Source organism: Camponotus vicinus, unplaced genomic scaffold (assembly GCF_025532165.1).
Source record: "Camponotus vicinus isolate PSW18456_S1 unplaced genomic scaffold, iyCamVici1.0 SCAF_13, whole genome shotgun sequence".
Taxonomy (NCBI): Eukaryota; Metazoa; Arthropoda; class Insecta; order Hymenoptera; family Formicidae; genus Camponotus; species Camponotus vicinus.
Window position 1 is genome coordinate 5,883,013 of NW_028141949.1, and position 16,373 is coordinate 5,899,385.

General features: G+C 36.2%; 1 protein-coding gene across 4 annotated transcripts in view; it reads right to left on the minus strand.

Moving 5' to 3' along the window:
- The window catches only part of Lilli (AF4/FMR2 family member lilliputian), a 199,036-nt gene that overhangs the window by 137,303 nt on the left and 45,360 nt on the right, over positions 1–16,373 (minus strand). The window contains exon 1 of one of the 4 annotated variants that reach the window (XM_083086825.1): positions 13,637–14,756. The exons of the other annotated variants lie outside the window; for them this stretch is intronic. Coding sequence (XP_082942951.1) covers positions 13,637–13,653 — 17 coding nt within the window. The 5' untranslated portion in view covers positions 13,654–14,756. Of the gene's footprint in view, positions 1–13,636; positions 14,757–16,373 lie in introns of those variants that run through there. 4 annotated transcript variants of the gene reach the window in all.

A 16,373-nucleotide genomic window follows, 5' to 3' on the forward strand; every position in this document is an offset into this window, starting at 1 on the left:
GCTGTCGATGATAAGATAAATTATGATAAATATAAAGAAAAAAAACTATTTAGATATTTGTGATATCGTTAAAATATGCGCTCTACAAGATGCATTATAAAGAAAGATGCGCGTGCATTATGAGACAAAAAGCGTGTGTACACATTACACACATACACGCAAAATGTTTCGTTTGCCTGCAACCGTCAAGAATTATCGCACGTAAAAACACGGCACGCAACTCCTTTTTCACGGGGCGCAGCGAGGGAGAGACGAGGTCCATCACAGCCGTGTCGACGAAAAAAAAAAAGGATTTTTCCTGACCGTCCTCCTCCTCCTCCCTTCGCCAACACTCGCGTCGGCTATTTATAGGTTATCGCGTTATCGGCGCAACATACGTACGTTAACGACACTATATATTTATAATGGCGTTGTGGTTGCTTTATCAGCCTCCCCTTTATCGCCCCCGACGTGTTCGGCGACTCTCACATTACCCAGCACGAGCCCGCGGAGAAACGAGCTCAAGGCATGTTTTACGGCTAAGTGCACTCGTTGCACTCGTAAGCATATATACACATACGTACTCCGCTCTATATGATGCACGACATCGCACCACGTGCTTTTTCGCGGACGTGGAACGAGCGATTTCAGCTAATTAGAATTGAAGCGTCGAGCCGTCCTTAAGATAGTTAAGACAGTTTTTAGACTACACTGATGTGGATTGTAACATCGAATGAACGTCTCTTTGATGAGCAATGAATTATGGAATATATCCTGATAAACATATCTCGGTTTTTTATGTCTTAACAAATATTTTTTGTTGCAATTAGTGGTTGGTAAATTACTGAAACGGCGTATATATTTCGGAGACTCGAAAGATATAAAATCTTAAATTAAATAATTTATTATCTTATTATGATAAATAGTGTTTTCTTAATGATTAAAGCAAAGTGCAAAAATGTGAGACAGGACATAAATTTATATCACTGAGGTATGTGATTTTTTTAGAAGATTGTGTAAGGAATTTGAAATGCGTAATAGGATTTATATAAGTAATACTATAGAATATACTATAGAATCATGCATGAAATTTGAGAATCATGCATGAAATTACCGATATTTGGCAACAAAGAAGAATCAGTTTCTTGTTTTATTTATAATTTCCTTGCAAAATATTATTTTTAATATCTCGAATATCTAGTCATCCTTGATCTTCGGCTTTTATTGATAATAATGTTTATTTATTAATTCGCCTGACACACAAAGAGTGTGTCACATATGATACATGTGCACTTTCAATACAATTCATCTTAAACGGAAAATAATTCATTTAGCTTTAATGATATCTTATCGTTAATCCGTCAACTTGAAATTTAATGAATAACCTCGAACATTCGATTTCGACATATTTTAGACATTTAAATATATAGACAACGTATGCGACATCGTGTGAAACATTTTATATGTGTACAAGATGTATCAACGTCATGGTACTGAGATGTTAATTAAAGGTCGCTTGTTTCTAAACTGTTGTCGCGATCAGTGCTTGCTTGAAAGCGCAACGAACATGTTTCCAGACCAATAAAACACTAAGAGAACTTCTTTTCGATAACAAGCAGTTCGAGGATTAGTAGTGCGGAGGATGAAGCGGATGTGCAATAGGATGCTGAGAGTACTCAGAAGTGAAGTATCAGTACCTAACTAGAAATCGATTAGCTGAATTACTCTACAATTGTTGAAATGAGAAATTCCTCAATATATCTCATATAACATTATAATAATTATAAATAGAGAAATTTTCTCTGTCTTATTTTTTGATTAATTTAAATCCAAATTAGAACAACTTTTGTTAATAAATTTAATTATTGATTGGATAGAATTTGAACTCTTTAAAAATTCTTTCTCAACAAAATATTATTTATTAAATATAATTGCACAAATTATTCTAAAATATTTTTATAAAAATAAATTATTTGTAAAAAAAATATTTACCTAAAATTACAACAAATATTTATGAAACTTTTTACAGAGATTATTTTTGCTAATGATTTATGAATAATTATTTTGTTTCAATAAATAAAAATTGAGAGATTAATTTACATATTTTTCTTTTAATCTCGAAAAAATATTTTATCTCATAATATAAACATTCTATCAATAGAATATCTATTTGTATTTGAATTAAGAATTGTTTTTTCCATACAGAACAGTTATAATTTCAGATTTATAGGATTTTAACGAAAATGTTTCATCATATTTCAACTCTCAATTATTCTTGAACGCGGGAAAAAATTACCTAATTGGTACTGCTTTTGTTTTACTAAAAGATAAAACAAGGATGTTGCAATGATCGACATCAATACTATGTGAGAATAATTTTTTTTCATTGTGTATTCTTATTTCATATAGATTAAGGCTTAAAAACGAGGTATTGAGGTTTCTCAAGTCAAACTGTTGCATCTCTCGTAAACGTTCCGCTTATTTTCTCCTTGACAATTTTCTTTTCTATTTTCCTAAGACCCTTCGGCCGAACAGCCGACATTACCACGAAATTGTATCACTCGAATCGGGTATAATACTTATGGATATGAAACGAGAAATCGTTTGTACAATTTGCCGATGGGCATCGAAGGGAAATGAGGGAAAAACGGAAACTCGTACAAAAGAGAGAGTGGAGGCAATAATATTATCACTATATATCAAGCGAAGATGGGTGTTTCCCTTTCTCTTTGTGCTCGAATCGTTGGCCTGTTATGCGATAAACGACGAGATTACTCATAAAAATAATTGACCGGCTTAGTGACCTTTATTCGCAGTTAATCTTGATTTTGAGATTATCCGTGTGAAACACCCGAAAGAATTCTGCGAAGTAATTTTGATAAAAGCGGTCAATATATCGCTTGAATGAAATCATTGTTGAACTTTCTATCATTACAATATTTTTTTACAAACAAGGTAAGAAACAGTAACGGAAGTGAATATTCGAATAAACAAATAAACGGAAGTTTATTATACTCAATGAGCAAAGTCTATTCTGTGAAAGTAGGACTGTATTCCATACAAAAAATATGTGTAATACTGTTGATTTATCGCCTTTCTAAAAGTTACATTAGAATAGTTATTTTATCAGTTAATGATCATTCGTAATAAAATTATAAGAAATCTAAATGTTTGTAAAAAAAAAAAAATAAATAAAAACCTTTATGTATTATAGTTTCTCTGTTTTCTCGTCGTCTCAATAAGTCAATAATTTCTAACTCTAAAGTGCGAAAAAAAATAACAATGATAAAAAGTTTTTGTCTGTAAAAGAAAAATAGTGTTAGCTCGTAATTTTTTCTCGTTACCGAAGCTTAATATGTTAATTGCATCAGTCAGTAGAAATATTAATTAGCTACATACATTATTTAATGGCACCTCAATTAAATATTGTATAAATTAGTTTTTTCTACATACATATAAGTGTGTGTGTGTGTGTGTGTGTGTTTGTGCACGTATGCGGATGTGGAACTATCTTCTTCAATCTTGCCAATCTTTCTCAAGCTGCCAAAAATTTATTCTATGAACGTAATGTTATCATGGACATATATAACAATCAATAACTATTCAATATGTAATAAAGATAAGAAAACAAATAATAAAGATAAAAAAAATTAATAATAAAGATAAAAAAGATTAGCAATTGAAAAATAAGAATTCTTAGATTTGTATAAAAAAAATTTTGTTCAATTAACTCACAAGATTCTCCTTATCACATTACTATTCAACGAATCCATTTTAATATAATGTAGCTAAAATAGGAGTTTTTTATGTGCCTCTTTTCATTTCGATGCTTCAGGTAATTCTGTCGATGCAACTCGAAATGTACAACTTTCAAATCTTAACGATTTTCACCTTGAAAATGACTTTCTCGCTTCGAGATGAAATCGGTTTACTTTTCAAGAAGATACTCTATAAATGCCAAGAAGAAAACACGCACAATTTGTAATGCAACATAAAACGCATAATTTCATTGAATATTTGAAAATATTAAAATGTATATAGAATTGTATTATACTAAAAATTATTTTATTAAAATAAAAAATAAAAAATAGTATAATATTATCATAAACAGTATAATATCGATATTAAAAAATAAAAACTATATCGTAGAACTGATTTTTTTTTTAAATTACTTGGCATCTCTATAGCAATGCAATGGCATGTATATATTTATACAAATAACTCAGTTGCGTGCAAATGAATCCTAACTATTTACTACCACAAATAAAGTCCATCTTTGTCTAAAAAATATGTGAGTTTTATTAAATATTATCTTTTTAAATATTATTTTTTTAATTATCTTTTTTTTCTTTAATAATATATTGTATAATTTTATTTTAAATTGTCAGATGTGTATTTTTTTGGTCAAATTATCTTTGACATGTGATTTAACTTTTGTAAATAATACAACTGTTTATATAAATATAATTAAACGATTGCGAACATTTTCTTCTTTTTTAATAATTTGCTATTATTCCAATCGATTGATGGAGCTAAATTTTTAAATTCCTCGAGCATTTGTGGCCTATTGCAGGTAATCGGACCTTACAATAGTTAGGACGAGCAAATAGAGTCTGGAAAACATGCTTCGCTTTACGCAGAATTCGAGTCACGGGTCTAACGAGTTTATTTCAAGGGGAAATGCAAATTTTGGGACTTACTTCGGCCGTGACATACCATCGTAAGGGGAAGGTGGAGGAGGAATATCTTCTTTACGAAATCAAAGCATCGCAGCCATCTACTTATAACTTTACAGCTTGCCAGTAATTTTAAATACGATATTATCTATCGACGGGAGATTTAATTAGTTTTCTGCGAAATCACCGTCGCAAATACATTAATTATTTCTATAGAATACATGCGATGAATAATCACATATTCATATATACGCGTTTAATTGGCTAATTAATTTAATTTCTACATAAATATCTGTGTCTGAAATCAAAAAGAAAAGTGCAACTTCTATATCGATCCACCGTCTAATATAAATTATAAGTACTTCATTACGCAATGTAGCGACTCGATAAGTCTCGAGTATGTTACAAGCGAATCTTCTTGTCGCAAATAGAAATCATATAGCTATCGATTTATTTCTATTTATATTCTTTCCTTCCTAAAAAAATAGATGCTGGATTTTCCTCTCTCTCGCGGAAATCAAGTTCGCAATCGCAGGCTGATGACAACGTGAACAATGACATGCGCGAGAACGGAAGTGATAATTATGATCGCGTTGGGATACAGCGTATAATAGAAGATGGAATAGTGGTGGGAAAGGAGGGAACAGAAGGCGGTAGCGGGGGGCGAACACTTATCGATCCTCGCGGTGACGGGCGAAGAGGCGCAATATTTCGGGGACGCTCATTTAAAAGCGAACACGATAATCCACGTGCCGCTGCAAACATGCAGCTCTCTCTTTCAGCCGCGGGCGAGTTAAAGGTTACGAGAGCTTCATTGCTATCGACCTTTGCACCTACACTTCATCGTTACGGATCAAGAGGCTCATTATGGAATGACTTATAATTCCGATCGGAAACGTGAATTTTCGATCGGTCATGAAAGAATATCGAAACTTTTCCGAGCAGAAAAAAAATAAATATAAATAGTTGTCACACAGTAATAGAATACCTGAAGAATAAAATTATTTTGACCTTTCCGAGTATAGATTCATGTAGTATCTTTTCGTTACAATGCTTAACAATTGGAATTTTCCTTTGGACATTTATCTATCTATGAAAAGCTGTCGAAAGCGACATTTAGATAAATAAACTATTATTTAACTTGTATTTTACAGATAGCTAAATAGAATTGTTGGATGGATATCAAAGCATACCAAAGCTATGTCGATTTCCATATGATTGATAAATCACTAATAATAGAGGTAAAAACGAAACGTCCACAAGAAATTATCTCGAGCGGACAAAGATAACATTTCAACTCGATCAATTTTTGACAGGACATTTATTTAATAAATCTATTCTTTGTTTGCTTTCTGTCGAAATAAATAATTGTAGAACTTACAATTTAAATTTTAAGAAAGATTCTTTAACCTTTAATCAATCTAGATTTATTTTTTCCGCAATTAAAAAGAACTTTCTTGTAAAGATTGACATAGCTCAAATCAATGATCCAATTATTATTATTATATAATAATAATAACAATAAAATAAAAATAATAATAAAATAATAATAATAATAAAATATTTTCTCTTATCACGAAAATATTACATAATATTATATTATATTGTATGATTGTTCTTGATATTTCCTTGAGAAAAAATACTTTTCACGAGATCTTGTGAAAAATATTAAAGGAAATTAAATGTCGCATGTATCGAGTTCTGCATAAGAATATCAAAAGATATTAAATAAGTAGACACGCAATCGAGAAAACAACCTTTCTACGGGGTCGATCGCGTAATCGCGCCACAATATTACCGCAACGTCCGCATAAGAGATTCGTCCCCTTCTTTCCACGGAAGTTTCGCATGACGATCGACATTGGTACAATTGAGGGAAAGAAGCCGATATAGAGCGATGGGAAAAACGGGAGTTAACGTGCACCGAACGAGACGGAAAAAGACACGAGAAGCCCCGCCGAGACATACGGAAAAAGTTGCACGCACGACAGCTCGCAAATATTATAGCCGATGAGAGTACGAATGGCTGGGATAAATAAAATATCATAATTGTCGTAGCGTTATGTCCCTCGCGGAATCGATAACCGGCTGGAGCTCCTTCTACCTTTCATTTTATCTCCTCCACCGCGATTCTCGTCGCGTTGCATATCACGTAATCGATATTACAAAATATTGCAAAATTTGCTAATAGAAAATTTATCTAAATTTTCAAACAGAAATAACGATCATGCATTCGCCTCGTGGTAATTCTGAAACATCCTGCATATCGATTAAGAGAATTCACGTTCCTGCTGCTTAATAAAATTACTTGCAGTGATATTAATCTAATATTTTTTTCGCGATGTTTTCACTTCGAAAGGTGTATCGATTTTCCTTCTTTTTGACATCAGACAATAAAATATCGATAATAAAATTGCAGCAGGCAGTTCTATTACGGCCTCGTAGCACACGTGTGTTACTTCCCCCCCCCCCTTTCACCCCCACTCCTCTCACTCTCTCATAAACCACCTCTTTGCACTCTCTATTTCACAGTTTTACGGGAATTTCTTCTCCACGATGAAATACCGCTCAAAAAGATGGCAACGTTGTGCCACCGACGTCGTCTTTCTTCCGCGAATCACCCCGTAGATCGCGCGATAACGTCCTCACTAGATTCTTAACGATTTCTCACACGTCCGTGACACGGTCGGATTTTTATTTCGCGTGCTGCTCATAAAAAGAATTGTCACATATTATGAGAATTGTTGGATATTTCGTGCGTTCAAAAAAAAGGCCATTCTTCTCCTCTTGACATTAGCATCTTTTCAATAATATATTAACGCCGATGAACTCTCTTATTGCGTATATCATTAAAATATCGCGTCCCAAAAATTTTTCAAAGATATCATCTCTCTTTCAATCTTATCTAAATTAAAACTTTCTCTCAAAGCCGAAAATAATCCTATTTATTATAAATAGCCACTATTTTGAAAAAAGGAGGGCGAATGTGAAATTAACCTTTCAAAAATTTTACTTGAATAACTTTTTTACTAGAAGTGTGTAAATGAAAGTAAAAAAAGTGCATTCCTGCAAACAATGTGCAATCAAATCATGAAAAAAAAATCAATTATTTCTAATATGGGGGGGGGGCTAACTTCACGCGCCCCATCATTTTTTCGGAATAATCGATCGACCGATTATTGATCGAGGAAAATGATACATCTCCGTAATAAAATAGTCGATCGCGTTCCATCGTCGCGTTAATCGAAAGATCGCGGGCTACGATGGCGACGACACGACGACGACTCTTCGATTAACCTGCCTCGATAGTATCGCCATGTAATTCGATTGTTGGTTCAGTGGCGGCGATTCGAGGCATCGCGGGGCACGGCGGCGGCAGCAGCTTTGAGTTCCTGAAATTGCAAACGACGAGAACGAGGAGGACGACAACAACGTCCGATGGATAGTCGGGACGGCCTTTATCAAAATGGGTTGTCAGCCGCAGCCTTTATCGTCGAGTTATCGAGCAAAGAGAAGAGCGAGCGTCACAGCGCAAGTAAGATAGAACGAGGTCGAACTTGCAGTCGGACGAAGACACGCATATAACTGTGTGTGTGTGTTTTACGATACGCATACGTGTGAAGAGTAGCCACTATGCTCTGGAATAAGTCAGTTTTTATCGAATCAATGTGTTCTAGCAATGTCTCACTGCTGCCATATTAATGTGTGGCCTATGCTAGATGAAAAATACATGCAATTAATAATAATTATAGAGACGCAACGAGTAACACGTTTTTTTAATCATCATTTTCGCTGTAAGATAGAGATGTTTATTTAGCCAATTAACTCGTCGAGAATTAAACGCGATCTCTACACAATCTCACGAGGTAACCAGTTATGTGCGTGCGCTAATAAATTTTTAATATCTAATGATACCTCTCGCATCCGCGATCGATGCTCCATTAGCGCTAATATGAAATTCAAAATAGCGATAAAATAACCAACCCGACGGAGCGAGATAGCTCGCAAGCGCTGCTTCTTTATCTCGGAATGAGAACGAGATAATCCGCTTCGAAAGCATCGGGTTTTATCTCTCATAAATCGCGATGCTGCGGAAGCAGCAACTCGTCTACCGGACCAATAGCCTAATATAATTATTGCCACCGAGACTATAATCATCTGCTCGTAATAGGACCATTACCGATATTGTCTAATGGATATGTTGCGATCAAACATATTAATTATCCTAAAGACATCAAATACATTCTCAAAGTTGATAAATATTAATCGCGCTGTTCGAAATTAATTTTTTTTATCGCTTTAAGAAGAATGTTGTTTGGAGATATCTTGGAAAAAGTAAAACATTCGGGTATACAAATTATTAATATTAAAACACGATATAACTTTCGAACAATATTTCTGAAAAAAGAAAAATAATTATTAAAATAATTTTAAAATAATTAATAATTTTAAAATAATTTTAAAATAATTTTCTAAATAAATATCTGTTCGAATCGATAATACTTTCTTTCTTCTTCTCGTTCTCTTCTTTAATGGAGATAAAGTTATCTCGAATTATGATCGTTTCTGGATGTATCTTTGATCGTCAGTAGCGTCATATATAAGTCGGCCGTTCTCTAATTATCACGTTTCTTTCGCGCAAATGTTACACGTTACGTATGCATATACGATACATATAGAGTAAGCACACACACGCATACGCGTAGCTCGCATGGCCGATGTTTATGTCCCGACAGCGTGTTTGCAAATACAAAGACAGGTAATGCAGCTTCGCGTTAAACAGCCGAGCACGTTACCCTGCATTACAAATCGACCGGAAATGCGAACGTGCTTATACGTGTGCGCGCATACATATGTTGCAAATGCATGTTCCATGAACTATGAGCTCGCATTGTTCCCCCCTCCCTCTCATTCCTTTATTCTTCTTGGATCTTGGATTTGTTAAATGCGTTCGTTTATTTCGTAAAATTTTTATCGCGCGCTTTATTCTCGGAATTTACTCTCGTTTTGCTCTCGCCTCGCAATCCAAACAAACGTATTACGAAAACGATAATTTACGACGATATACAGAACTGATTGGTCAATTTACAACAATATCATAGTCCAAGAATTGAATCAGATATTGAGCGCGAAATTTACCATAACACGGTCGGATTTTATGGACACTCGCTCGCGATACCTCTTTTGCGATAAGGTCTTAGAGATCGACCCTAAACACGTTCGTCGAGAAAGCGGAGCGTACAGGGTGAGTAATAAAATCAAACGTAAAACGGTGCTCGTTTTCTATATACCTTATGCATTGCAGCCTCCGGGAAAGGACGAAGGAGGATAGGCCCTCCCAACCCTTCATGCACCGGTGCTTTCAGGTATTGGCAGCATATTTCAAGAATTTCACAGGTATGTGGGAGTTTTATCTTTGTCGGTGTTTCAGCGCTCGAAACAATAACCTTTCTCTCAAAACGCCACGTGAAAATTCTCGAGAGAATACGTAAAAATAAAAGAATCGTAGCGATGTTAAGTGAAAAGGCACAAAAGAATAGTTCTTTTGGATGAAGAGAAGAAATAAATCATGATGATACAGTGTAGTTCATTAAATTTTATGATGAATAAACAGAAAGAAGACCCTCTTAATAATGAGAGAGAGCGAAAAATCAGTTGTCAAAAGTAAGATTAATGATCGATTCCTCAAGCACGTATTTATTATAGGCGGTAGGACCAGTTAACCAACTGTCTGAAATCAATGTCTTATTTCATAATATTTGATTTCTCAATATAACATATGCTTTTACAATATATCATTACAATATTTAATTTATATATATACACATAATATAAAGTAGAAGGATCTTGGAAAATTTTAAGTAAATTCGAGAAAAAAAGAACAAAATTATTATTAAATATATTTTCTCTTTCTCTCTCTCTCTCAAATTAAGTAAAGAGATTAATTCATCATCTGACATCACGAATGTCGTGTTACGTAAACAAAGAGGCGAGGACAAGGAGATGAGATATCCTGCGTGCGTTTCGGCGTTTCGAGGATCACGCAGGATCGAAGGTCTAACCGATGCGTTCCGTTATTTACCCAAGACACTCCTCGAGACAAATACATAACACATGCTGTTGTACAAACATCTCGTCGGGACGGTGAAGAAGAAGTCGCTTTCAAGGCTGCGAAAGGATTTACAATCGCCGACTTATTAGCACCTTCTCTCGCCAAACGACTGCCTCTGCTTACGCGTAATTGACACCGGCCGCGTTAAGATTTATAATTATGCGGTGTCGCGTGCATCGCTCGTGTGTCTCTCTCGGTTCTCCTTGACAATCGCGCTTGATAGCATGATATAGACAAGATAAAGTCAAATCTCACATATGTGTTTTTAAAATATATAATCTTCTCATAATATTATTTTAGAGAAAAAAAAAGAAAAATACAAGTGTGTATGCACACACATGTGTTAACACGAAAAATTTATATAAAAATATTATAATTATTATAAAAATATAAAATATTAAACAGTGCACAAACTGGAGATCAAGAATAAACAATAATAATAAATGAACTCAAGCACAGAATATGAATACAATAATATGTGGAAAAACTTTAAAAGTAAAAAATAATCCTACACATTCCTAAAGAATATAATTAATAGAATATAATAAATTAAGAAAATATAATAAATTATAATATTTCAATATTTAAATAAGCATTATCGATATCTTGAAAGGAAAATAAATTATCCATAGCTATTCTGCGTTTTATTAACAGAAAGAAGAAAAGATTTATGAGCTACGAATATGTAGGATATCGATTTTTAAACTTGTGTGTGAGTCGCGGAGGAGATAGATTGGCTTTTCATGCTTCCAATAAATAATGCACTAGTCATAAAAAAGTAAACAGCCAAATAAATAGCAATCATTAAAATTGTATTCACGTGTTACATATATAATTATTTTTATATCTATCTGTAATATAGATTCCTTAATACACTTTTATACTATCGCTTCTTTATGCTTTACTCTGATATATATGAGATTAAAATTGAACGCGAGAAAGAATCACGAAAAGGTAAAAGAATCGCAAGGGAAAATGTCAGAGAGAGATTCACGTGATGGATAGTCAAATTTCTACTACAGCGATAGCAAATTAAAGGCGTTGAACGCGTAGAGAATTATTCAGCGTCAACGATACCCAAGTAAACTGTTCTTTTGTTTCTCTTCATTTCCCCTGGCTCTCCTTTATTCCGTTGCTCCATAATTTAGCGACCTACGCAGCTTCTTCGTCGACGGACGACGACGACGTCGACGACGACGACCGGCAAGTATTTGGAACGTTCTTCGTCGCTTCGTTACTTCGACCCTCAAATTCCTAAATGTCGCGCTCATCTCTTCGACACTCTTCGCCGGCCTTAAAGATCGCGCGCGCTTTCCTCCACGTCGAAAGTTTTGGCTCGGGAATAAAACTCGTGACACGATTAAATTCATTCCCGAGAACGAGCGACAAGTAGCTTGGATTTCAAGTTTCGCTCTAACTAATATAGCGCGAATTTGAGTATAGTTTAAATTACAAACTTTTGCTGTATATACAGAGTAAATAAAAATCTTCATGAAAAACTCGGAGCAAATCTTTCCTCAGCGAAGACATTTATTTTCAGCATTGCACGTGTTGAAAAAAATTGCACTTTAACATGTACATATAAGTTAAACTTTAAAGAAATTTTATTTTTATTGCTCGCAAATAAAATTATAAAATAAATTATATAAAGATACAAGATATTGTATTAATTAGTTTATCTATTTTCACTTTATAGATTCAATTTAAATCTTTTTATATTTCCATCATTAAATGGTTTCCCATAAGTATTCATGCCGCAATATTGAACCTAGTAAATTTGAGTAATTTTTTTTTCAGTATGTTATTAAAATCACATTTGATGTTATCGTGATTCATTTTTTATATGTCATTTCAATCCAAAGCAACGTGTATTCCATGACTAAAATTCTTAAATCACTTCATACGTAATTAATGAATTTTTCCAGAAGAAGCCAGTCTACTTTAGATTCTTCGCATACTAAATATTCATGTATATACTTCAACATATACGTTGTTCCGCTTAACAATGATAACAAAAGAATTATAATGCTAATATTAAGTTTTTTGCGATAATAATATCCACGTGTCAATAATTTTAAACTAATTAAAACGAAAAAATAAAAGTTACTCCTAGAAAAAAAAATAGAAAACTAACGATAGACAATAAATTTCCGATATTTTCAACGAGAAAGAATCTATTTCGAAATGATGAAGAAAATTGTCTCCTAAACATTGTTATGACAGTAATAAGACACACATACACATACTCGGTGTATCTTATTTTAAAAAAATCTTTAACACAATCATTCTGACAACCCCTTAACTGCTTGTAAAGCTTACACCTTCAACCTTCGATAAAGTAACGACACTAACGACGATACCATAACAAGCGCCATGCATCTGCGTCAAGATCAATAAACAAGGCGTCAATCTTCTGTGACTCATCCCCCATAATCGCGTCGCTTTACCACCACGGGGATGTATACTCGCTTCTGTAACGGCAGTAACGTATCAATGACCTCGTATCACCCCGAGCAACCCTCAAAGATTCTTCGCAAACGTTGCTCAAATTTTTCAAACGCCGTCAGAAGGCCATACTTTCCTCACTTGAAACAAAATTGTGGCAATGCTCGCGAAAGACCTTTCCACGAAACAGATAGAAGGTTCGAGAATCTTTTACTCGTCGGTTTAACTTAATTAATAAACGCGCGAAATTAATTTATATTTTTGTATTCGCGATAAACTTAGCATTAAAAATCTACAAATACCTTTCGAGCGCGCGGATCCTAGACAAAGTAGACATGGAGGATGCATTCGACGGAAACAGAGATTAACGCGAGAAAGAAATACCATGATTTGCGAGCGCGAATGTCAAGCTGGACTCACTCACCGTGGCGGCTTCTTCATGGCTTGCGCTGGCTTGTGGCTCGGCTTGTCACGTGTCGCTGCGGCCGTACGTCGTCAGGCGTCGTTCCATGGTATCCTCTCGTCGAGGCTCGGTCGCGAGCCTCCGGGGAGGACAATCGGCGTGTCTAGATTCTCGTTGGTGCGACGCGATCACGCACCGCTACTACCACTACACTACCGTAATCGTCGCGTATACGTCGTCGCGCTCCTGTCCGCCAATACCCTCCCTCTCTCTCTCTCTCGTTCTCGTGCCGCCGTAGTAGTAGCGCGTAGCAGCCGAGTACACGACGGGGGGGAAAACTCTGGCAACGTCGCCTCGCCGCGCCGAAACGCCGTCGTACACCCCGCGTGTGTCTCCCCCGGTACCTCTCTCTCCCTCTGTCTCTGTCGCGCGCGTTCGCAACTTGCCGCTCATTCACCACCTCTCGCGCTATTCCGATGTGTCCGCTCGTCGTTGCCCGAACGTGCACCTACCTCCGCTACCTGTGCGCGCACACATACGCGCCGCACGCACGCACGCACGCACACGGAGGAGCCGAGAGCGCACCGGTGGTGCGCTACGCGCACTCGAGCACTGTCCGCTCGAGATTCGCGATTATCGTTATAGTTCTCACGCGTAATGTTTCCCTCCTCCCGAGGACGACTCGCGATCGACTTATTCGATGATCGACGCAAATTCGCGAGCACCGCACGGAGCAGCGCCGCTCCGTGCGTGGAGCACGATCGTCGCGACTTACTCGGATCGTTGCCTCACTTACCGCGCGAAATTAGCCGAGATTACGTCTGGATTCGAAGGGATCGGAGCGGAGGGCACAGCGATCTTCCGTCGCGCTTTCTCTCTCTCTCTCTCTCTCTCCGTCTCTCCTATACCACTGTCTGTCTCCTTCTAAGTCTTCCTCCGCACGAAACAACGATGTTTTTGCCGCACTTGCGGCCGTTCGCGGCACTAACGACGCGATCGCGCGAATCGGCGAGAGTAAACGCACGGCGATTTTCACGCGTGCGGCTGCCCGCGCACCCCCGAATATCTCACCGTGACCCGATGTCACCTTTTATCGGAGGTACTCTCACTCGCTGGCGCTGGCGGAAGCCATATTGCGATCACTGTCCGTGCCATTGGGAGCGCCAAACGGACGGCGGGACGGGGGGAGGCGAGCGCGCCCGCCCATTGGCCGAGCGCACCTGCCGACGCGGCCGACATCTGTGGACGGATATGCTCAGCTGACAGCTCGACGCTCCCTACTTTACCGTGTTACGCTGATACGCGTCACGCATCGCAACATTGTCTCTCGATTCTTGCTTACTCTTCCGCTGTTTAATCGCGACGCAACGCGCGTTTTCACTATTAATCGTTCCCGTATAATCTCTGAATCTCGCGGTGAATCATACTTTTGTGCTCGTGCTATAAAAAGAAAATACTCGGGAGAAGAATAATAATGTAACGAGTTTAGATTTTTTCGAGAAGCAAGTGGTAATTTAATAGATTAAATTTAACAAATAAAATAAATAATTTAATAAAATAGATTTTATATACATAAGATTGTATCAATCTGTCATTAAAAAGCAATGAGAAAGTGCAATATGCTCCCTCTATCGTTATCGTAATATTACATTTTAAATTTAAATAAAGGATTATATAATTTGTTCAATGCAAATAACAGGCATTAAGATATCGTATCTTGCATACTAATATGTAGATAGAAAGTTACCCTAATGTTCTCTCTTTGATGCGTCTAGGAATAATCCGAGTACGAGAGGGTTAAACGCAGGAGATAATAGCCGTCTGCGACGGACACTTGGTCCATCAGCCATACTATACGCGCGCACATAAATTGCTTATCGCATCCATCCAACCCTCGCTCGGTTAGATAATTAGTCAGGGCATTCGATCACCTCTAAGCCCTTCCAACTTTCCATTGACACCATTATCGAACAATGATCGCGCTGTTCGTTCGCCGGGAGACCGAATCGATTATGCGCCACGCGATTATGTTACACTTTGTATATGAATATACGGTAGAGAAACAATAATAAAATGAACAAGAACGGGAAGAGCAACTTTGTCGCGCAATCTGTCGCACGAAGTAGAGCGAGATTAGAAATATGTACTTTCGACGCGATACAAGTCAATACATGAACGAGCAGTTTTTTGCCACGAATGCAAACATAAAATTTTCGCGGTTATTAGTAGCATGTCCGAAATTACGCGAACGAAAAGTTTTCGTACCTTAATGAACTTTGCTAAAACAGTCTCCACTATAAAATATAGATTCGAAAAAATTTGATTGAATTTAATTAATGATTCGATGATATCTAAAAAAATATGATTATTTTAATTTCCGGTAATTTGAATTTTTAATTAATTAATTGTAATGGAAATAAATTTTATCATCTCTTGTCTCGAGAGAAATTTATTAAGAGTGCTTTAATACATTTCTCTTTATTAATATTCTTTATATAATATTAATATTAGAGTAAACATACATATATGCGCATGTATATTATATAATAATTAATAATAATATAATAATCAACATATAGCAAGGCATTTGGCAAATATGTATGTCTGCTTTCGAGCACGCAGGAAATACCATTGCTACCGCAAAGGAACGTGAAAACAGGAAATGCCGTCTCCTTTATTCTGTATCTCTTGATATATGACGATCCTATATTTTAGCTATAACACTTTATAAAGATAACTGTGATGACCACAGTGTCGG